This window comes from Gymnoscopelus braueri (assembly GCF_963280865.1).
Source record: "Gymnoscopelus braueri genome assembly, chromosome: 20".
NCBI lineage: Eukaryota > Metazoa > Chordata > Actinopteri > Myctophiformes > Myctophidae > Gymnoscopelus > Gymnoscopelus braueri.
In genome coordinates, this window is record NC_137622.1 from 2,644,266 (window position 1) to 2,668,093 (window position 23,828).

The window sequence follows — 23,828 nt, forward strand, 5'->3', positions numbered from 1 at the left end:
ACGGTGATATCTTTTTTTTCTCCATTTGTGTATTTGTATTGCATATTGTCAATTGCAATGTTCCTGCATTTTGTTAAATGCCAAGGTCTAAAGATTTCAATTACATTCTTGCCAACTCCGACTTGTTTAGATCACATATTATTTTATATGGATGTTAATTAATGTGCTGTAATGTAATGTAATGTAATCAAACAAATAAAAACAACAGAGGGATGCATTTATAGAAAGAACGGCAATGAAATAATTCAAATACAAAAGCAAGAATGTGAAGCAGCAACTGAAACTGAATAAAATAAACTAATATTATTTAGGATTTATCAAAAAATAATGATTTTGTGAATGAATGTGAAGATTTTAAGGCATAAAGGTGTGAGGCTGTCACCTTTGCTGGCGACAGGTGGGGGCGTGATGTTTGAAGGGGAGCGGTCTGGCTCCTGGGGGGGCACCACCATGGCGAGAGCTTGGAATGGGACACGAGGAACCTGCAGGAGAAGAAGGGAGCCATGTCAGTTCTGGTACATTATGCACGCACGCTAAATACTTAAAGAGGGATTGTCTTCAGGTGAACTTATAGATCGGCTATTTTTGGTGAAGAGATTTGGAGTGGACGGAAAAAAGCAGTTCAAATACAGAGCCACCTCAGGTCCAGTTTACTAAGACTGGGTTTAAGTGGTTAATTTCTCCACGCTATATCGCAGTGGGAGAAGACGACGGAACAGGAAATAAGAATACATTTTAGTCATATGTTCTACGTACATTGTATTTAGAAAAACAGGCATGTCATCATAGAATATTTTTATCATTATAATTTGTTTAAAAAAATACCCAATATACTAGCTCACAATGCGACACATTGGAAGCTAGTAGACGGCTATTTTCGCTATTCGTCCTTCAACATGGTATATAGGGATTAAGTGGTTAAGACGATGGAAAGAAATCTTCTAGCCTGGTCACCACTCGGGCCAAATGGCTCTGGAATAGTCTTGCAGCCTGGGCCATCGGGCAACGTTGAGGGTTCTCTGCTTACCTGAGAGGCGTCTTGCGAGGGAGGCGTGAGCTGGGACAGGTCGGGGGTGGGGACAGACAGGATGTTGTTGGGGTAGTCCAGCAAGTAGGACACCACGTTGGTGTGTCCTCCCTTAGCAGCTTCTATCAGCATGGTCGAACCATCCTAACGACACAAACGTATGGATGGATGGATGGTGGTTTACAAATGCAGGAAAACATGGGTATATTGGAAGAGTTGCAATTCTGTACAGTCATTTTGGGGGGAGGGCGATTGTTTCATATTCCATGATTTAAAATGTGTATAAACACAATATATCTTGTAAACATCCCAAAATATAAAAACAAATGTCAAAAATGATCTACATCAGTATTCCTTTATTTATCGAGTGTATAATCCCTTCTATGATGAGCTAGGTGCAATGAAGAGCACTTTCAGCCACAGACACATCATCCCCTGGTACAAAAAACAAAGTGACTTGGTCAGTTCTTTGTGCCAGTAGCCATTAAACTCCATAACCAAGCCCCCTGCTCCGTTATTGAATTAATGACTCCTGCTTGGCACATACAAACCACAGGAATGTACACAGGAATGTACACTACAGAACCATGACAGATGCATGTTTGGCTAATTGCTGTAAATGTTTCATTGTTGATAGATTGTATATGTAATCATTACATTCACTGTCGGGCAGAAACCTCATCTCTCCATATTTAAACTTTGTATCTTTTTTCATGTCAAAACATACAGAAGTAGTGACAATAGCAGATCTACAAGCTCCACAACGTGTCGCAATGTGACACGTTGTGAGCTTGTAGCTTAACTTAGCTTTTTTTTCTCTCTTTTTTTTAAGAACGGTTTTGGACATACAAGGTTTCCACCCGACAGCGATATATTTATTGATATAATAGTGCAGATGGCTATGGTCAGACTCTAAGTCTATTTATTAGAACTTATTCTTATCCCTGTACTCCTTACTGCAGCTATCCAGTGTTTCAATCTTACTGCTTTTGCTGCTACGACACCTGAATTACCCCATGGGATCAATAAAAGTTTATCCATTCTGTCGGGTTACGTTTTCTAAGCTCTGTATTTTATAATGACGGTCTTGTTGTGGCGGTGATGTAAAGTGAATATGTATTTGACGGATTGTTTTTCATGTGTTTTTCTGTGTTTTTGTTGTTGCTTTTGATAAAATTGTGTTTTGTCTCATGTGCTTTTGGTATTTTTTTTGGAATGTATCGTCTGTACTGTCTGTGTGGTTGAATGTTACAAAAACAAAATAATTTAAAGAAGTAGAAACATAACAGTTCAAGTACATTCAATCTGTGTGTGTGTGTGTGTGTGTGTGTGTGTGTGTGTGTGTGTGTGTGTGTGTGTGTGTGTGTGTGTGTGTGTGTGTGTGTGTGTGTGTGTGTGTGTGTGTGTGTGTGTGTGTGTGTGTGTGTGTGTGTGTGTTACCTTGAGTCTGTGTGTAGGATCTGCCCCATGCGCCAGCAGTAGCTCCACCACAGCCAGATGTCCGCCAGCGCAGGCCAGAGACACCACGGTGTGGTCGTTATTAGCTGTCGCTCTGTTCACGTTAGCACCTGGACAGGACAGGTCAAACACACATATTCATTAAGTCATGAAGGATTCCGCCATTGGTCATGGAAACGCCAATCGCTTAGTTAGATAAATCCTAATCAACCGTTAACCATTTTGGCAAGGTGTCGATAACGACACATTTGTAAGATATGATATGGCTGTCCTGTGGTCAAGTTATGGACCACAGGACCACATCTATACAAGAGCATTTCACTCTCAAAACCGACAGAATCACACGTTTATAGCAGATAATAACACTAATAACAAGTGTGGTGAATGTCAACTTTTAGTGTATGAATTCAATTGACAAAAACTAAAAACAACGCCTCTCATTTCCTAAAATTTTAAACTCGTAATAATAATAATAACAATATCAAAATCTAAACATTTCCTGATGAAGTTAGTCTAACATTTTGAACAGATAGGGCACCTGTCAAGACCAATTCATTTCCAACCATTCTCTGGGAAAACATAATTTGTTTAATTCCCTTTGTATTTAATCAACGTTTTTAACAAACGGCCTACAACACCCGGTTCGATCTGACGGCACCTCTAGGTATTGTGTCAAAGTGTGCTAACGCAAGACACTGAACCCCCTGTGATGCTCCCGGTGAGCAGGTTGCCTCCAGTGTGTGTGAATGGGTGAATATAATGCACATTGTGAAGCGCTTTGCACAAAAGGGAAAGGCGCTATAGAAATGCATTTAACTGACCTTTACTGATGAGGAACTGTACAGTACAGAGGTGGCCTGCCCTGGCAGCCTTCATTAGAGGAGTCCTCCCCCCTTCTGACTCGTGTTCCTGGAGAAAACACGACAACACGCTCAATTAAGGTGACAAAAGCCCATTTCAGAAACCACAAAGAAAGCGCGCTACATAACCACAAAGAAAGCGAGATGATGTGTGCATTATTGTGAGAAATGCCCAATTTGTGCTCCGTCGTACGACAGAGTAGAAGTTGTGCTTGATGCGTACCAGGTTGGCTCCAGCCTGCAGTAGCACGTCCGCCACGTCCGTGTGCCCGTTCTCACACGCGTACGTCAGCGCTGTGTCTCCCGTCGCCGTGGTCGCGTGAACGTTTGCCCCTGAACAACGACAACCGAGTGGTTAGGAATAATAATTGTGCCACCCAAAAAAAGTGGAGAGTCCTAGGGTTCCCAAGGAGGAAAAAATCCAACATAAAAACAATTGAGGACGGATACCACTGTACAATGCAAAAGAATAGTTTTAATGCCTTCAAAAAGCAACAACAAAAAAATAGGCTTAAAATCTTACAGACTAGATACCAGGGTTGTGGCTCTTTCGGAGCGGGAACTTTGGGGGGGTGGGAGGGGTAACATACATTCACTGTTTTTGTATGCCCTTTGTTATAGACCTGTATGTGAAAATATAAAATAAAAAAACCTTGAACAAAAAAAATACTATCTTACAGACTTCCCAACCACTCATTGCTGCCTGAGGAAGAGTTCTTGTACTCGTGGTTCTTGTACTCGAAACGCGCTGCCGGAGTAGTGGCTGAGAAATGGCTGTTTGAAGGCATTAAAACTATTCTTTTGCATTGTACAGTGGTCTCCCACCTCAATTGTTTTTGCATAGGAACAATAATCTCTTGCATGTTGCCATGTGTGCATTTGGTCTCTCTCCGCGCTCACCTGCAGCCAGCAGGTACTTGACCAGCTCCAGGTGACCCTCCTGTGCAGCCTCCATGAGGGGAGTGGAGCAGCCCAGCTCGATGTCGGCCCCGGCCTTGATGAGGAAGTCGGCCACCTCCAGGAAGCCACCGCAGCAGGCCAGGGTCAACGCTGTCTCCTGCGTTTCCTCTGTCTGGGCGTTAATGTTAGCACCTGGACAACCAAGCGGAAGGATTTATAACCGGATGTGTTAAGATTCAAGGTAAATCTCAAATTTATTGTGCCATTTTGATAGAACTAGACATGGGCTTCCGACCCTCACACAAGCTTACACGTTACATCATGATGTGACATGTTGTGAGATTGTACTGCTTGGGAAAAATACATTTAAATTTCAAATTAAAAGATTTCACCAATAATGACATGCCCAAACTAGGGATTGAGTGATGAAATATATTTTTTGTACGGAATTTGCCTCTGTATTGGGAAATGAGTACACAAAGTACTGATATAGTAAATTACAAGGTAATTCATAACTTTATGTATGGTTGCATTTATATAGCAATAATAAATAGTCACAAAATCCCAAGGCACACCTAGACTTGTCTTATAGAACACCGTTTGAGAACCACTGACTGTAGGTTATGGGAAGCAAAGTCATGTACACTGTATGCACTGCACAGCAAAATGAGGCATCTTCCCTTGCAAGCTACTTGTTATCCATTAAGTCAGTTGCCAAGCCACAGCCTAAAACCATGATGAAAAGTCTGTTTAGATTGTGTTCTACATATTGCCAAACCACTGTGAAACAGTTTGACTAATATTCTCAACAAAGTCTGTGGGAAGAGATTTTCTGTCTCCATTATTAGACAAAGAAAGAAACTGGGAGACCAACAGTGTATTTATAGTGGAGACAGAATGTGTCAAGAATTACTATGGCTGCAACCATAAACCACCCCACATACATTATGTACGTTACTGGTTCAAATCAATAGCCTACAATTAGCCTAAATGAACCAAAGCCTGCAAGTTATTAGCGTCATACTCAACCATTTTGTCTGACCCAAGGCATTTACAGCAGCTTGCCAAACATTTTACTGGTGACTAGAGGCTTTGTTTCACAACAGAATCTCCATGTTTTTAGACTACCTTCTGAGCTGGATTGCAACACTGATAAACATGGACACTTTCTCCAATAGAAAGAGAGTCACTGACTCTGCTTGGAAATGTACCTAGGGGTTCATCAATCAACCAGCCTCCCTCTTTATTTATCTCAACACCAAACTGTGTCAAAAAATAATATGCAGATAATATTTGGCCAAATGCCATTACCCCCCTGTGACTTCTGTGCTAACATAACGAAGTTTGGCTCAGCCAGACAGACCATATGGTCCGACTCCTTGTGAGTCGCAAGGAGCTGAGTTTGAATCCAACTCCTGTCATGTCTGTCAGCTCGCCTAGTAGAGCCTGTGTTCAATAATTAGGCATGAAAATGTCTGCTCGAGCCAAGCAGTCAAACATTCCTCCACCCCATTTCACCTATGTTGAATATACACCGCCCCAAACCACTCATCTGACCCATAGAGGGAGGTTTGCTGGTACAATAATAATGTTGTAAAGCGGCCCCATGGAGCAGATAGTGGAAAGATAAGAGAACCAAACAAATACCTATAATTTCATAAGCTACTTGATATAGACACAGTCTTGCACAGAAAAACAAAACCAATACAATTCCCTAGCCCCATAGCAAGCCTCCTAATACAATAACACAGCAGTAATTGTTATTGTTTGAGGGCTGATGTCCATCTAGTGGCTTTGATCGAACCCAGTGTGACTGCCTGGGGATCAGCATGTTCTCTGGTTGATGAGTGATAGAAAATAGCAACATATGAAGGTAAAGTTCAGACAATTAAAGAGTCCAGTTCACCCCCAGCGGAGTGAGTCCCTCTGAGCAGTGAGTCAGAATGACATCACACACTGCAGTGCTGGCTCTTACGTTTCCATTGTTTGGGGTAGATGAGGATTTTCGTTGCACAACTGAATACGATACTGAACGTATACTTAAGCAGGTGTAAGAATAATACGCAACCTTTTGAATTATTTTATACTAGAGGAACTCTAATTAACCAATTTTTTTATGCATTCAGGTTTTGACTACTCGACTGTTAAATAATACCATGCATGCATTCAGAGCACAAAGTTAACATACTACACAAGCTTGTAACTTTGGTAAAAAGTTGCTTGGGCTTATAAATAAAAATAGACTGTGTACAGTGCTATTAGCACCCAACTTTGGGAAAGAGTTGCTTGGGCTTATAAATAAAAATAGACTGTGTACAGTGCTATTAGCTCCCATTGTTTATTTTGATCAAGGATCTTAATCAGGATGACATTTTTTTATTGTTATGCTGATCTTCTGATTGTCCTGCACCTCCTTTATTGCCCAGGTTTATAACCACAGACATCTCTTTGTCATGTGAATTATTTTAATTCTCTAATTCAGAATGAGGCCTAGTCCACTTTGAGACACCATTGTCTAAGCCAGAGGTCTTCAACAGGGGGTCCGCGACCCCTAGGGGGTCCGCGGAGGTACTGCAGGGGGTCCGCGAAATTGTTTGATTAAAACCCTTTTTTTCCTTTTTTTAAAAAAACGTTGTTATTTTTTTTCCAAAAATGTCAATATGTCTTTAAACATAACATGACATATTTGAATAGCTTAGTATTGAATGCACAATAACATGGTATGTTTATACATATTTTGTAGAGAAAGAAAGGGTCTTTTGTACACCTACTGGGACAACCTGTGGGTAGGAGCAGGCTCCAGGCAACCATTTGTTCATGTTTATACATATAAAACACAATTGTATACATAAATATACGATATATGTGGTGGTCCCTGCTCCATCACCCCATCAGTTTGGGGGTCCCTGGCCTGAAAAGGTTGAAGACCCCTGGTCTAAGCAACAGATTTTCAAACTGTGGGCCTCCAGGGGCTGCCAGGAGGGCCCATCAGAAAAGATAGGAAAAAGAAGAATAAAACTGTACATTTATAAGATTATTGTACCAGTTTAAACATTTTCAATTGGTATCTCTATTTTGGGGCATGTCACTGTCAAAAATACGCAAACATTTTCAAGAATTTTCTAAAAGTGCAGCAGACCTACAAGAGCACAATGCATCCCTTGTGCTCGTAGGTCTACTATTTTCATGGGTGTGGCTAAGTCTATTTGGGGGTCCTGGGACCCCTAGTGGTCTAGGTGTGGTGAGAGTTCCTTACCTTGAGCCAGCAGCAGTGCCACCATCTCCTCATGGCCTTCTCTGGCTGCCTCCATCAGAGGAGTGTAGCCCTCATCATTCACCTGCACGCAAAACACAAGCACCAGCATGGTTGAACACAAGCAACAACATGGTTGAACACAAGCAAAACACAAGCACCAGCATGGTTGAACACAAACACCAACATTTGTACACTCTGAAAGTCCACAACTCCTGTATAGACCTGTAAGGGTCCATTTGGTTCCATTTGTGCACTCTCAGAGTTACAGTGGTCCTTGAAATTAAAAGGCTTGATAACCACTGGAATTGTAATGTATAGCAGACATGAAGTCCACATACAAGCTCTGACCGTGTGATAAAAACCGGTTCCAGAAACAATTCCAAATGTGATGGAACCGATTACGGTTCCTCAGTTTTGAATACTGTTCCTCCGGTTCCGGATTCCAACCCGAATTTCAATGTTTCTTTCTTTCTTCAAAAGAGGACAGGAAGTTTGAAGTGATGAACCCTGATTTTATGACTGGACTCTGACTTGAAGATTATTAGTGTTTATGATGATGTATATTCTGTAGATAATGACCGGGCTAATGTGACTGTGATCTAGGTATCACCGTACCTGAAGAGTTGTTTTCCTTGTGTTAAGTGCCAGGGCAATTTGTCCACATTTCATGTAGAACAGTGGTTCTTAAAGGGTTGGAGGACCCCCAGGGGTCCTTGAGAGGTTCAAGGGGATCCCCAGCAAAATGGGTTAATACAGCATAAAAATAAGTATAACCACTTTAACCCTATATATCTAAAAACTCTACAAGCTTGTGCATACAACACAAGTCTTGTATGGAAGTCCATGGCACAAAATATTTTCACACAGAGTGTTCGCGGCCAAATACATATTAATTTTGGGGATCTTTACATGAAAACTTTGAGAACCACTGATGTAGGAAGTGTGTGTGTGTGTGTGTGTGTGTGTGTGTGTGTGTGGGTTCTCCTACCTCTTCCAGATTTGCTCCTCGTTCTATGAGCAGGGCAGCCAGCTCCACGTGGCCCCCGCAGGCTGCCAGGGTGAGGGGAGACTCGAAGGAGTCGGCCGGCATGTTGACCTGCGCGCCGCTGTCTAACAGCAGTCGCGCCACTTCCACATGGCCGTCCTGGGACAGCGGAGAGAGAGACACAATGGAGGGGAGAGGTAAGCACCTGATGCTTGGGGACACGTGCATGCGTCTAGGGCAGTCACGATTACAAAAGTTAAGTTGATGATTAATTGCCATACAAATAATTGCGATTAACGATTTAATTGTGTTTTTGGCATTGACCATTGGAACATATGGATACAAATTCAATTTTTGTTTGCCTTTTGGGCTTCATAATCAAAAATTGCACAGGGCAGATATGACAAATAACTTTACTGAAATTACTGACATTGAATAATTTTTTACTTTCTAAAAAAAAAGCTGATCTACAAGCTTACATTTTTGAAAAATGTATGAAAATGTTTCAACATGGAAACAATTATGACGATTATCCCGATCTCAAATAATAATAATTGCAATTAGGCGAGTAATAATTGTGACAGTCCTACACGCATCTTTAAAGATGCAATCCATAATTCTTTGCAAATAGCAAAAATCCAATCTGTATGGTATAGTATGTTAATACAATATAACTGCTGTGATTGAAGGTGGTCTCTTCCATTGAGAAATTTAGATCCTGTGGTCGGGTAGGGCCACTAGTGGCTGACAAGAGGTATTGGATGAAGCTCAAAGCCTACTGCCCAAATCTCTTAGCTCAGCGGTAGAAACTGCAGTGCTCACCCGGAGGCCCGATTTCGATTCCCGGGAATGACATAAATCTTACAGATTGCAGCTTGAACTCTAGGAGGAACCACCGGATATGTTGCTAGGCAGATGTAAGGATTTAAACTCAATAATCGGCAGTAATCCATTGCTTTTTCCGGTCTAATATCAGAAGCAGTACTGCTTCCAAAAAGCCAACATCAGTCACCGGCAGAGATAACACAACAGTAGTACACACAAAAAGAATTAAGGTTACAACATATACGCACAGTTTAACCAGGTGTGAGCTTAAACTGGTGCTTGTTATTCCTCAAAAAGGCTTCCCTTGAGTACATACATACGGTGGAACAAAACTGTCTCTTATGACAACCTTGATGCCCAATTAGTGCAGTGAGTCTCCAGACTCTCCACCCTAAGGCTGGAAGGTAGGGTGGAGATAGAGAGGGGTGGAGATTAGGGATGCACTATTCTGTCCTAAATGAAAATCATTTTCTGGCTTAGAATTGACATGATTCTTAACCCTTTAAGACCTGGAACGCATCTGTGACTTCTTTGGCTATTCAAAAATAGCAGATATACAAGCTCATAGCGCGGCACCGAGTGCCGCGCTATGAGCTTGTAGATCTGCTATTTTTGAAGAAAAGAAAAATAAAAAAACTTAGGATATTGGGAAAAAAAATAAGAATCGCCTCAGGTCTTCATGGGTTAAACACACCAATGTTGTTAATTTATGCTAAACATAGCATGCTAACTCCAATCCATATATTAGTTTTACATACATTAAATATAAAAACATATCTCAGTGTGTAATCAGTCCACAGACAAAGGCTTCAAGGCCCTAATGTAGTTTACACAAATACGCAAGGACGAAATCACGAAATATGGCAATGTAATACAATACTCTACTAAATAACTCTTCCCAATGTCAGGATTGGGCAAATGTGTCACCCCTTTCCCATCATCAGCAGAATCTGCTGATAATGGGACTTCTATCTGCGGATACCTGATGAAGGTCAGTGCGACCGAAACGTTGTATTTGCACTAAAACTTTTTGGCTGTAATTGAAGACCGCGTGTTCCTTTTTTCCCAAATTATTCTCTCCTGCCACAGTATGCAGTTGACTGCCGTGGGCTTCAAAAAATGTAGCTTCATCTACTCTGCTATTTCATGTCGCCTTCGTCTCAGTGGGTGGTTGCAGTCACGTTGGCGTAGCACGTTGGGGCCGCTCGTTTTAAAGTCTCCCAAACGCTGATCCCAGCCTTTTCTGATTGAAAATTGCACACAACAATGAATCATCACCGCTGATGTGTATTGAGGGTGATGCTCACCATGCAAGCCTCCATCAGCGCCGTGTGCATCTCGTCCGTCTTATGCTCCTGGTCTGCTCCAGCCTCCAACAGAAAGCGCACCATATCCAAATGACCTGGAAAAAATGTCTTTGTTACATTTTTGTTTGGGAACCTTGACAGGACACTGATAAAAAAAAAAAAAGATTTTAGATGGCACTTGTTCTCAATAGAGGGTAACTGACATTCTCATGGATTCAAGCAAATTAAAATCTAATTACTGAACATTTTTGTTGGTCCAGTCATGATCTGCAATTTGTGAAACAGCGTGAAACAACACTAGCGCTGTGTTTCCTAAACAATTAGCACAATATGTAAACTTATGTTTTAGTGATATTGTTCTTAACCTATGCTCTGGCTGTTCTACATGCAGCCAAACACAAACACAAACTTCTGCTTTTATGAAAAATAAAATTAGGTTTTTATGGAAGATGCTTCTGAACATGCATATATCTGCTAGTTTGACTAATTAATAACCAAGGGTTAGAGTTATGCTTCCATAGAAGACATGCTGACTTCTATGGAATCCACAAATGACATGAAATCAGACGAGAACTTTAATCCAGGCGCTCTGACCTTTGTAGCAGGCGAGTGTGAGTGCACTCTCCTTGAACTCGTTGGAGTGTGTGTTGATGCCAGCGCCAAACTCCAGCAGCACCCTGGCCACTTCCACATGGCCCGCGCTGGCCGCCTCCATCAGGGGCGTGTGTCCGTTCTCGTTGTGGTCCTCGATGTTGGCTCCTTCTTTAAGCAGTACCTTCACCACGTCCACGAAGCCGCCCGCGCACGCATACGTTAGAGCCGTGTTACCTGGAGGAGAGGAGCACAGCAAGGGGGGCCGTTATCACATTATCTATATGGATCGGGGGCACCGATGGCCTTGCGGTTAAGGCGCATACCACATATAGGCTCTAATGCAGCCTGACAGTGAGTCGTGGGTTCGATTCCCGAGCCAGGCGGCCTTTGCTGTGTGTCAATCCCCGTCTCTCTCCCAATTTCCTGTCACACTCTACTGTACTATCTGAATAAAAGGCAGAAAAGCCCCCCCCCCCCAAAAAAAAAACATTATCTATATGGATCAAACACAAAAGTATTTCCTTTAGGGGTGCAACAGTAAACTAATCAAACTAGTCCAAATTAATCGGTTAGAAAAATGCTAAAAACTTCATTGATTAATATTCTCTTTATTTTGTCAATATAGGCAAAAAGCTTAAAAAGAATTATGCTATGACATCTGAATTTCCCCACAGTGTTAAATAAAGATCAATCTATCTATTAGAAGAAAGAACAGATTAATTAGGTGAATAATATTCCTCTCACACCATTGAATGATACAATGCTATTTTTGATACCTCCATATAAAATGTGTCTTATCGTTCATTAAAATACCATCCATCATACCGGAGGATTCAAAACATTGCCCAGCCCCGATTAGAAGGTGAGGAATCAATTGATTCGATTTGTTTCCATGCGCTACAGCTCTGTTTCAGATAAGGTTCTCGGAATCTAATCGGGGCCCTGCTCAGGGGGTGGTACTAACCCAGAGTTCTGGTAACCTAGAACTTACACTTTTTGTAAAATAGGGAAAACGGCAGATATATAAGCTCACAATGCTTCCCGTTGTGAGAATGCAGATTGTGTATTTGTTTGACAAGGTTTATTTTAACACATTCACTGCCAGAGGTTTTTTTAAACAGGGTACAGCCAGTGCCAGCGTTTTTAACGATTTAGTTAGTTACAAAATATTTTCCGTGATCACCGTCCTCACGGTGATCCCCTCATTACAGACACACACACACACACACACACACACACAGAAGTCTCGTAGAATCGGGGGGGGGGGGAAATCCGATCACGGTAATCCGTGTATTAATTGCAGCCAGTTGAAAATAGCATGTCTACATAGTAAATACATAGTAAAAAAAATAAGTACACAGGAGCCGAGATACAGGATTTTAAAGTAATACGTTAACCAGGAAGTGAATGGAGCAGTAAATCTTCGAATCACGTTATCTTGGGTTATGGACTTTTTTTTTCTTCGTGGATATAACCGTGATTGGCAGATAACAGGTTGGATTTGCATTCACGGATATAACCGTGAATGGCAGGTTAATGTGTTAATGATGTACCTCCCACTTCAGGGATGGAAAACAAACAAAAAACAATCACAGCACTTCACATGTTCTGGAAAGTTTCAGGTTATGGAAGGTTCTGAGTCACCCTTCGCAGTCTAAAAGAGACAACAGTTTGCGTTGAGGTTTCACCTGTGGATGACTGCGAGTTGACGTCTGCCCCGTGGACCAGCAGCAGTTTGACGATGTCTACATAGCCTCCACTGGCAGCAGCCATCAGGGGCGTTATGTCACCTTTGATGCCCCGATCCTCCACGTTGGCATGCATGGCCAACAACACCTAGAAACACCAAAAGAACAGGATCACAGGTTGGAGAAGGAGTTGTGACATTTATTCACGGGAATACCTCAAATTATTGTGAACTATCAGGTTAGGGCAATAATTTGATACGGCAATATCCAGAGTTTCCACGTTAAATCAAAAGCCAGGTTTCTCTATTTTCACTTTTAAATACTGGTGAAGTCGTTACATCTTAAGGCTGTGACACACACCAAACTGACTATAAGGACTACGCCGGGAGATCAAAATGGGAGACGCAAATTTTAAAAAGGGCGCCCGCTGGCCTAGTGGTCCAGGCGCATACCACGGCACATATATGCTCTAGTGCAGCCTGACAGCGTGTAGCGGGTTCGAATCCCGATGCCGACGACCTTTGCTGCGTGTCACACCCCGCCTCTCTCTCCCTGTTTCCTGTCAATCTTCACTGGTACTATCAATAAAGGCAAAAAAGCCCCAAAACATATTCACAAAAACAAAATGTGTTAAAAGTCGCTGTGTGCACAGTAAACTAACACACTACATCTGATGGTCGGCTGATGTGCGCCTGCGTGAAGAGAAAATAAATCTACCATAATGGCCGAATCAGTGAATGAAAACATTATACGGTTATGTTATAGACCCCTCGCAAAAACACGACTAGGTCTGTAATGAATGCAGCTGTTTGAGTTGTTGAACAAAGCCCTGCAGTGGGCAGAGGTATTGTTCATCTGCAACATTGACAGCAACATTAAACATGAAGTTTGTTTGCCAAAAGTGAATGCAAGCCATAACATACTGTGCCAATGAAGTCAGTGCGTCTCTCTCTCTCACCCTATCCGTCTCACACACACACTTGTTCTCTGCCTTGCTCTTTTTTTCTCTCTTTGTGTTTGCACTGGGCAAATGCAAGACAGTTCTCCCCACCTCTAGCTCTACACCCCCCCTCGCCATCCCCTCTCTCTTCCGCCACCGATTCAACATCTGAATCGGGTGACCAACCTACGCAGACATCTGACTACCACTGATGGCACAGTACACACTGCACAGTCCACGACCAATTTTCGGGTCAGCTTGGTGTGTCACAACCTTTATCAGGGCTTGACGCTGACCGCTTTCCCTAAGGAGCGCATGTGCTCGCATGTGCTCTTAAGTTGATAATGTTTTTCCTTAATAAAAGGGATGGGAGACCAAGGGGTATGAGCATGATTCAATGAATCCAAAAAAAACAATTAGCAGTACCAATTATAGGTTGATGTCAACATTATAGCAGCCTTTTGATGTTTGGATCATAGCGTTTATGCTAGTTACATACAGATGAGCAACTGGGTTTGGGATAAGTAGTAGAACTTAAGATTTCTGCAGTCACATATTTGGCTTCAGGCCGGGCAGTACATTTATAGGCTATATTTACAATAGCAGCGCAGCCTAATAGCCTTTTATATTACGAACCTAGGACACTAGGACCCAGGAGCAACTGAAGAGCAGCTACTGTCAGTGTGTAGCCAACGAAGCAGGCAGACAGACAGCCTGCCTCTGAAGAGACAGTGTTGGAGCTACAGTAAAGGTTAACAGCCTTCGATTAAAGCTTTAATAAGTAGCACCTATATTAAATCAATAGAAATGTATTATTTAAAAATATATTGCACACAGCATGGCTTTTTTATTTAATACATATAGATTATAGAGAGAGAGGGGGAATTTGAACAAAATATTTTTCTATGAAGTTTTTATCTTTTTTGCAAACTTACTCCACACTGGGTGTAAGTTGTGCACGGAACAGCGACTGTTCAGCTCTGACGGGATTAGCTTAGCTAAGAGAAATGGCTGTGCTGGGCGAGCAACAGGACAACAACCCTAGCAAAGTCTGTTGTCGGCCTTTCAGTGGCATTGCTACGTTTGTTGTGTTTACCAGATTTCGTTAGCACTGCTCTGTAGCATCATTTGCATATGGGCTTGCTTTGTAATAGTTATTTTTCAGTTCAGTTTTTATTTATGGCTTTGTATATTTTACCTTTCCTTGTTCATTTCCCCCACACAAAGTATTTCCAAACAGCAGTCTTGCTGCGTTCTTGTTTTATTCAACTAAACCCCGTCAGGGGGGCACTTTGCGAACAACAAAGCAGTGATAAACGATAAACGAGTGATGTCATCCAATACAGAGGAAATAAAGCAAAAGAAAGGTTTCGTCAGGCCAAATCCCAATCTGTGATTAGTTCAAGTGCACCAAAGGAGCCCCCCACACTAGCACGCCGTTTCCTAAACTATTAGCACAATCATATATGGAGCACATCATATGTCAAATCATTCTGTTTTGGTATTATTGTTCTAAACCTATGTTCCTAGTGTTTTACATACAGCCAACCAGTTGACAAAATCGCAGATTGAGCCTTTAACTTTTCTTTTATGATATATATGAGGCCATTATCGTTTTATGGAGGATGCATGATTCTGAACGTGTATTCTATTACTAGTTTGATCAATTCAAATACTCTTTAATCGTAAAATAACTTCAATCTATTATTACTGTAAGGCTTGACTTAACCAACCACATTTGTTGGGTTATGCCTGATTTATACCTGATTGCGCAACACCGACGCGCAACTAAGTATCATCCTTTTTTTATCTCAAAATGTTTTATCCCACAATTTTGTAACCCATTTTTTCACCCAGTGTCAATTGCCTATGCAATCCTGGGCGCTACTCTCCCTCTGCCAGCCTGGGGAAAGCCCAGAACTGAGCTTATGTCTCCTTCAATGCATGAGGATCTAGCAAGCCACTTTTCATCACCTGACAAGGGGGAGTTTCTCCGGTTGGACGTAGCGTGTGGAAGGAACACGTTATTCCAACCAGTTCCTTTCCCCTCCATCAGGCGCACCGGCTGACCAGGGGGAGGCAGTATAGAGACCAGGATTACTGCATGTTTTTTGTGAGGGTATCTACCCTAGGGGACACGAGGAGAACATGCAAACTCCACACAGAAAGGCCCTTTCGCCAACCCCACCTAGGGCATGGGCACTGATGACACAGAGGAGAGGACACACCCCCAGCGCCCACAGCGTCCCCAGCGGGAATTGAACACCGGACCTTCTAGCTGTGAGGCGACAGCGCTACCGACTGCGCCACCGTGCCCCAACTAAGTATCATCCTTTAGAGAAGGCCAAGAGTTAGCCAAGAGAAAGACATGCTGCTGGCCTCCAAATGACTGAAATGAGTCGTGGCAACTGAGAACTTGAATCCATGAATACACAAAGCTTAAAATGCACCAATAACAGCCATAAACGGTCCAGCGAGTGCTGTACACACACCTGTGCGAGTTCGTAGTATCCTGCGGAGCAGGCGAGGCAGAGCAGGCTCTCTCCTTCCTCTGTGTGTTCGTTGACGCTCCGTCCCTCGTCCAGCAGCTTGCGCACCGCGTTAACGTCGCCGTCTGAGCACGCCTCCGCTAGACTACGGCTGAAAATAACCAGACTGCTACAATTACTGCCACTGTGGCAGGACATACACACCTAATAATTACACCGCTACAGTAGTTGTAGTGGTGTAATTATTAGGGAAAAACAGAGCAAATAATACACACCTGGAGGTAAAAAACTAAATCGCATGTGTCACAAGCTTTCAAAGACAACATGAATGTAGTCTCGCGTAGCTAGGCGATCAGAGATGTCCGCCTACTGATTCGACATCTAAAGTCAATGTAGGGGTTAAAACTGGATGGAAAATGGTGCGGATGCAATTAGACTTTATTGCAGGCCTTCATATTGGGACGGTGACATCATTCGTTTTCAAAGCATTGGGCATTGGTTCGTTACCGGACATTCTCGCCTCGGGTCTAGTAACTACACTGAAATTAGATTTTACCAGACATATCAATAGGCGGAGATCTCTGATCACATTAAATGTGGATTTTCCTAAACCAGTGTGGTTCTCAAAGTGCAGTCTATGGGTTATTAGAAAATAGCTGATCGACAAGCTCACGACGCATCGCGAAGCAAAGCGTTGTGAGCTTGTAGATCTGCTATTTTTGTAATTTTTTGAAAGATATTGAAAAAAAAAGAATTTAAAAATGTTAAGTAGAATTTTTTTTTACACAAATGTTCTCTTCTGGTGGTCCCTGTTACAAAATCTTTTTAGATGTGGAGTCCGCGGTCAAATACATACTAATTTGGCGGTCCTTGACAACGTTTGAGAACCACCGTCATGAACCACACTGTTTAAGCAGCCCCAATTCATCAAACTGCGTGAATCATCTACTTCGCTGCCAGGAGGAGGACGGGGGAGATACATACTTGTCGGCTTGGCCGGCGTTGAGTGTGTTTTCCGCTCGCATGCGGGTCAGGGCCGCCGCCGCCTCGTCCAGGGCGCAGCTCACGGATGACGTCAGCCGCCGTAACACCTCGGGGTCTGCAAAAGCTTTACCATCGGCAGTGGACAGTTTACCGATGCCTGCCGGACACCAGAGGGCAGAGGTGCATAGGACAAGGCAAACCACAGTGGGAGCACAGCCACACCCAGCAGAGACACCAGATGGAAGCAGCCAAGTCCAATCCAGCCAATCCAGTCCAGGGGGTTAGTAGCAGCATCCACAATAAAAGAAAAAAAAAAGAACACGCACACACACACACGCACACACACACAGAAAACACACACAAGCAATGTTGTTAATATGGCCAATTTCTTTTTTCGTCAATATTATTGGTCATCGGAATGGTTTCAATTCTCACTGTGGTCATTTCTATTTTCGATTGGGTGAAGGATTACACAAAGTACAACTCATGTGGGCGTTCAAAGGACCAACACTGATGCAACACTAAGACCAGTGACCAGAGGTATGATAAACATCATCGCTGTTGGGGGGGAAAACCTTGTATGTCCAAAACCTTTACTTTGCAGGAAATGGAAAAAAAATAACCTGTGTTCCAATGGATTAAATGTACTTTTTTTGTCACAAGCTCTTGTTAATATTTTGTATTGTTTCAATATTTATAAAAACACACAGACTTACATGTTCAAATACAGAAAATAGCTTGTGAGCTTGTAAATCAGATATCATAAGCACCTACTCTAGCACTACTCCCCCCCCCCCCCCCTTTGCAAAGTATAAAGTAGAGAATTAGTTTATGAGAAAACATCTAAAAAGTTTAAAAAAATAATGGAGATACAAGGTTTTTGGCCGACAGCAATGATGCGTGTGTGGTTCTACACTGACCACCACCTGAGTAGCAGCAGAGCAGACGTTAAGAGATCTGGCTGGAGGAGGGAAAAAAGGGCAGAGCCCCCTTCTGTGTGAATTATAGATGGAGAGAGAGACGGTGAATGTGAGAAAAACAATGCAGAGACACTGGTCGGCAAGTGAAAGAGAGAGACAGCTGGGACAAGATCAAGAATGCTGTACAAAAGAATAAAAGTCACAGTGTGTGTGTGTGTGTGGGGGGGGGGGCACGGAGGGTGAAGAGAAAGCCGGAGAGGGGCGCAAAAGTAAAGTATAGGCAGACGGAGAGAAAAGGGAAGGAAAAAAAACGGGCCGCTTGTTCTGATGACCTACATTGAAGGACCTTTCACAAGACGGGGCAAGGAGGACCATTTCCCAGTCAGAGACACCGATTGTGTGTGTGTTTGTGTACTTTGAGGGCATGCGTGCACAAGAGAGGCACAGAGCAGCAGACACAGCGGGGTGGGAGAAAAGTGATGGCTTAGAACTATAGCTCTAGAATGTTAGCCTCAGCCTCAACCCATCCATTAGCCCGTGCAGCAGAGAGCTGCAGTCCTTGCGGTCTCTCCTGTGTCCTCAGCGCTACGCCTGCGACTCCGTCTAAACTTAGCCAGGCACCGCTGTCAGAGCGCGATTTCGTAACCCCCCCCAACCCCCCTTCCCCCCACCCCGAGGCAGCGGAAGCAGAGGTCTGGAAGGGTTGATCATTAATGCAGTGTGTTTATCTGACAGGGAGCTAGAAGGAGTCGGCTGAGCCAGAGTGCGGAATGCTCGGTGCACCGTAAACACGACGCAGGAAAACAAAGGCCGAGACATGCGCCCAGGCATCTTCTGACGCCAACACGCCCGCTTCTGTATTCAACGACGACCTTGGGTTCAAACTCTGAACAGAATATTTGGTGATTTTCCTTTATGGAGGAATCACTGCAAAAGGATCTTATCTCAAACTTATAGCTTGAGTTCTACTTGAAAGCCTTTTGCAATATGACATTTTGTGTGACTGTATCTCACGTTTCGTTATCAATGTGGCTGAGCTTCTCTTGATCAATTTAGAATCTAAACTTTAGATAGATCATAATTAATAGAAGCTAAAACCAACCAGGAATCATTAGCCCACTTTCCTATCTAAACAAAATATGTGGAACTCAGGAACTTAAGTACTGAAGAACTGATTTCCTACAGAAATAGTCGTTTCTAACCAGTTTCAACAATAATCAATCTGATTTAAATACCTAGTCATTACACTGCTAACCAACTGTGGCGCTCTAGTTAGCTAGCTACTAAATTCTACTGCCAACACAAGGCAACTACGATTAAACCTCATTAGCAGCTGGCTATGGTAATCATGATAACATGCTAGCTTTAAGAATTTAACAGTCTGATCATAGTGGGAGTGTTCTTTATTTAATCTTTAAGAGCATTGCAGATTGTAAACTTATAAATAACCCAAATGCATTATTTCTGAATCATTAAAACAGCTCACTCTGCATGAATGAGATTGAGGCCCATCGTTTTGGTTTGTTGAGTCGAGCCATCATCATAGTTTATATTATCATTTTAGTTCAGATGGCATACTTGCTCCAGGGCTCACGTCATTCACCTTTTGGCTGTCCCTGTGGAGCCATGCCTAGCCGGCTCCACATGCCTAGCCTAGCTCAGTGAAAGAGGGCCCGTGGAAGACCCTGGAGCAAAGTTCAAACACCAGGTTTGGACAAAGTGTTTACCCATAAGCACCTACTCTAGCACTACTCCCACAATCAACAATATTTACACGTGAACTATCTTTTAGGTCTTATCTTTTAGGTCTGACAATATATGCATGTCAATTCTTGTCTTCAGAACATGAGAATAATTCCAATATAGGCCTGAAAACCAGTTTGACTGACAGCAATAGTGTAGACACTGTCTCTGCATCACATTTGGTAACAACAGAGACTGTTATTGCTGCATCACACTTAGTAAGAAGTAACAACAGAGACTGTTATTGCTGCATCACACTTAGTAACAACAGAGACTGTTATTGCTGAAGAAAATTATTGGGTTTATGCAAGGTATAATAATCATCGCGCAGTTTAGCCTTTGCTGTAGCATTTCTGTGAGAGATGGTTCAGTTACAGAATGCATAAAAGTAAGTAAATTGCAAAAAGTTATAAATGGGGCGCTTCACCAGTATTTATCATGAATACCAACATCCTATTGTGAGTGAACATCTGAAAAAAACACTGCCTAATAATGTGTTGTGTCTACAAAATCACCGGCAGCCTACATGGAAGTCATCAAAACGCATCGCTTCATGTGAGCTGGAAGCCATTTGATCTCAACACGCAAAAAGCTTCGGGAAGAGTTATGTCAGATTTTCACATCACAAAAGAATGATAAGGCTTCACATTAAATATCAGCAAAGTTTCCCCCTTAAGTTGGACTAAACTAACTGACATGTCATAATGTAATTGAATTGAGGAGCAGTCATGTTCTCAGGGTGAATATCTGAGGACGTTAGGCCCAATGGGCATTATTCCGTAAGACATGTTCAGAGATGTAAATGGGTGGGGGTCCGTGGGCATGATGACCCCACGAGAACCTTTTGAAAGATATTCGCTTTACATGCTCATTTCTAGTTAACATTTAAGACAAATGTGCATCTGCCTGAAAACGAATTCTAAAAGCCATTACCTAGTTATTATCAGTAATGTCACAAAACAAAGCGTTGAATGTTATATTGAACTGCGGAATACTATTTGACAAAGGCAGAGTCAGGCACTACTGTTGAAATTAGAGTTAGCCAACTCTGTCATCTAACCCGATCAAGAGGGGTAGAACTTCAAGTTTGGTCTCCCGCGTGGGAGGCCCGGGTAGGACATGAAACTTACGGGATTGCAGATTTAATATGTAACAGCATTCACTGTCTCCTGCAAGCTTTTAATTGGCCTAAGGGCAACCACCTACAAGTTTGCATGCGTCTTCTAGTAGACAAGGCCAGGGGAGAAACCGGAAGTGGTGCGAGATTAGCCGTTAGCCTATCAACCTGGTTTCCATGCAAGCTGTGAGTCGCAGGTGAGGTGAGGTTAATCTGCCTGGCTAGGCAGTCCAGGACACAGATTAATGTACAGATTACATAGACAGAATCCAGGTCCTAATCCAAATAATTTACTCAAATCAACCTGGGAAACTACAGTATGTTGATTTAAAGACTTGCACAACAGATTTTGTTTACCATCAGAATCCTGAGCATGGCAACAGTTATAACGTGTTGTGACTGACAAGTGTTATCTTTTCTTTGACAACGCATGCTCTAGCTGCCATATGTTGCAAAATGCTGTGAAAACTCCAATACACAGTAAGTCACAGTTAAAGTGTATAGTGTCAAAAACACCCTTCTCCCATTTATATCATGCAATCTATTTTCTGTATATTCTCCTCTGGCTGCAACCTATAGTTATAGTTCAGCCTTAGGTCATCTACTGTACAAACTGAAGTCTCAATAAAAGGTACAATTGTGATTGTGGAAAAAAGGGCAGAAAGACAAGACATTTCAGCTGATGGGTTCTAAGGTCTAAGTCTTGCTCAATGTTCTCAGTTAGTTAGTAGGATGGGTTCACAGATTGAATTATTGAGGCTACGGCTGGGCAATATGGATATCACAATATATTTGACCAAATACCTCAATATAAATACTATGACGATAATATGATATTGTGACGATAATATAAAACAAATGCTTATTTGTGTTTGTTTTTTTTAAATAGCAGAACCTCACGCTTACAATATTGCTGCGATGCAACGCCATTGTGAGCTTGTAGATCGGCTAGTTTAGAAAATATTGATAAAATAAGGTTTAAGTGATTACAACCAGGAAAACAACACTTATGCCATATCACCATATTTGCGATATCCAAAATCCCAGACGATATCTAGTCTCATATCACAATGTCGATATAATGTCGATATAATATTGCCCAGCCGTAATCGAGGCGTCAGTGAGTTGTTGAAGTGGACAGGTTATGGATGGTGTTGTCAGCAGAGGTTAGGATGATTCATACAACACAGACTAGAAAAACAAGTCATATACCTGCGGCCTCCAGCAGCGCTTCGAGACGAGCCTGCGTTTCTGGATCGACTGTCCTCAGGTCCACTCCGTCTGAGGCGCTCGACATCAGCAGCTCTGATGCCGTCTTCATGATGGGGTTGTCCAGGTCTTCCTGGTCCAGGATAAAAGACTCCACCTGCACAAGGAAGCGACGGGGGAAGAAAGAGCAAGAAAGCAAAATCAGAACCGTTAACCGACATGCATGTTCATACCGTTTCCTAAACCACTTGAACCCCCACATTCATATTCTGGGGGGAAACATTAAGCCAGAAATAGCCGATCTACAAGCTCAGAATGCTTCGCAAGGCGACGCATTGTGAGCTTGTAGATCGGCTATTTTTGGCGGCGCAAGTACAGAGCCAAGTCAGGTCCAGTTTACCAAATCTAAAGGGTTTAAGTGGCCAAGCATGGTCTCCAGTTTAAATCTCGGGCACAATAGGCTCTGTGCATTAACTGTAGTCCCGGTTTTCTAGAAGGTGGCATACTCGTTTCCTGTTCAGTTTTCCAAAGCTTTGTTTGATTGACTCGGCAGCAGGGAACTGTAAACATATATGACAACTTCATATGCGTTTCCCGTTCGAATCTGCTGCCGAGCCAATCAAACAAAGCTATGGGAAACTGAACTGGAAACATGCACTGTAATGCCATCTTCTAGAAACCCAGGACTACAGTTATGCACAGAGCTTATTAGGATTTTTTTCTTTTTTACACCAGTGCTAGCCTAGTACTGTACTAGTATTGTAGTTGGCTACTTGATAGTCAACCACTGGGCAGATTCTCTGCAGACACAGAGACTGATGGGCCGTATCATAAGTGACGATTGAGAAGCATAACAAATTCATAGTGTTTCAAAGGGGAAATCCTGCTCAACACACCTGTAGTGTTGCATTTTAAAATCTACATAAAGATGATAACTGATGAAGGTTATTAGGCCCCGCCCATGCACTAAAATGTTGCTTTTGTCCATATGAAAACACTATATAGTGTCCCAGAGCAATATTATGAACACAAAAAGATTACATGTGCTGCAATTTTGTGTTTGTTGTTAAAATAAGTCTTAAATAGCTCTACAGTATATTCCCATAGTGAACATCGCTATCGAGTGTTTGTTCAGTAACAGGTCTCTCCCATTCTTCTCTCCATCTTTTTAGTAAACAGAAAATGCATTTTCAGGTCAGGGTACCAATTTCATCCAATCAAGAGGACAGCACTTATACAGGTCAGGATACAGGATAAACAATTGAAATTGGAAGTGATTAAACAAAAATGAACTGACAAATTTGAAACTGGAATACTATCAAATGTAAGCTAATAAATTAGTTCTCCGTCGTGATTGGATGAAATTGTCCCACTTGAAAATATATTTTCTGTTTCCTAAAGATGAACAGACTCTATAGCAATGATGAAAACAAAAATATCACTTACACCACCTTTAATATAGTACTATTGATACTCTAAATAAATACAATACTAAATAAAGTACTAGTACCCGTCATGAAAATGTG

The 23,828-nt window shown here is 42.3% G+C and overlaps 1 protein-coding gene across 19 annotated transcripts in view; it reads right to left on the reverse strand.

The window, feature by feature from the left end:
* The window catches only part of ankhd1 (ankyrin repeat and KH domain containing 1), a 54,845-nt gene that overhangs the window by 24,110 nt on the left and 6,907 nt on the right, over positions 1 to 23,828 (reverse strand). For 8 of the 19 annotated variants that reach the window (XM_080415927.1, XM_080415939.1, XM_080415931.1 and 5 more), the window contains exons 2-15: positions 22,306 to 22,459; positions 17,314 to 17,470; positions 16,333 to 16,495; positions 12,901 to 13,048; positions 11,213 to 11,446; positions 10,619 to 10,713; positions 8,490 to 8,651; positions 7,502 to 7,583; positions 4,246 to 4,437; positions 3,569 to 3,678; positions 3,307 to 3,394; positions 2,468 to 2,595; positions 1,028 to 1,171; positions 383 to 482 (exon numbers count right to left, since the gene is read on the reverse strand). In XM_080415927.1, coding sequence (XP_080272053.1) covers positions 383 to 482; positions 1,028 to 1,171; positions 2,468 to 2,595; positions 3,307 to 3,394; positions 3,569 to 3,678; positions 4,246 to 4,437; positions 7,502 to 7,583; positions 8,490 to 8,651; positions 10,619 to 10,713; positions 11,213 to 11,446; positions 12,901 to 13,048; positions 16,333 to 16,495; positions 17,314 to 17,470; positions 22,306 to 22,459 — 1,957 coding nt within the window. The remainder of the gene's footprint in view (positions 1 to 382; positions 483 to 1,027; positions 1,172 to 2,467; positions 2,596 to 3,306; positions 3,395 to 3,568; positions 3,679 to 4,245; positions 4,438 to 7,501; positions 7,584 to 8,489; positions 8,652 to 10,618; positions 10,714 to 11,212; positions 11,447 to 12,900; positions 13,049 to 16,332; positions 16,496 to 17,313; positions 17,471 to 22,305; positions 22,460 to 23,828) is intronic. The other 11 variants (XM_080415932.1, XM_080415930.1, XM_080415938.1 and 8 more) reach the window with 6 other exon arrangements.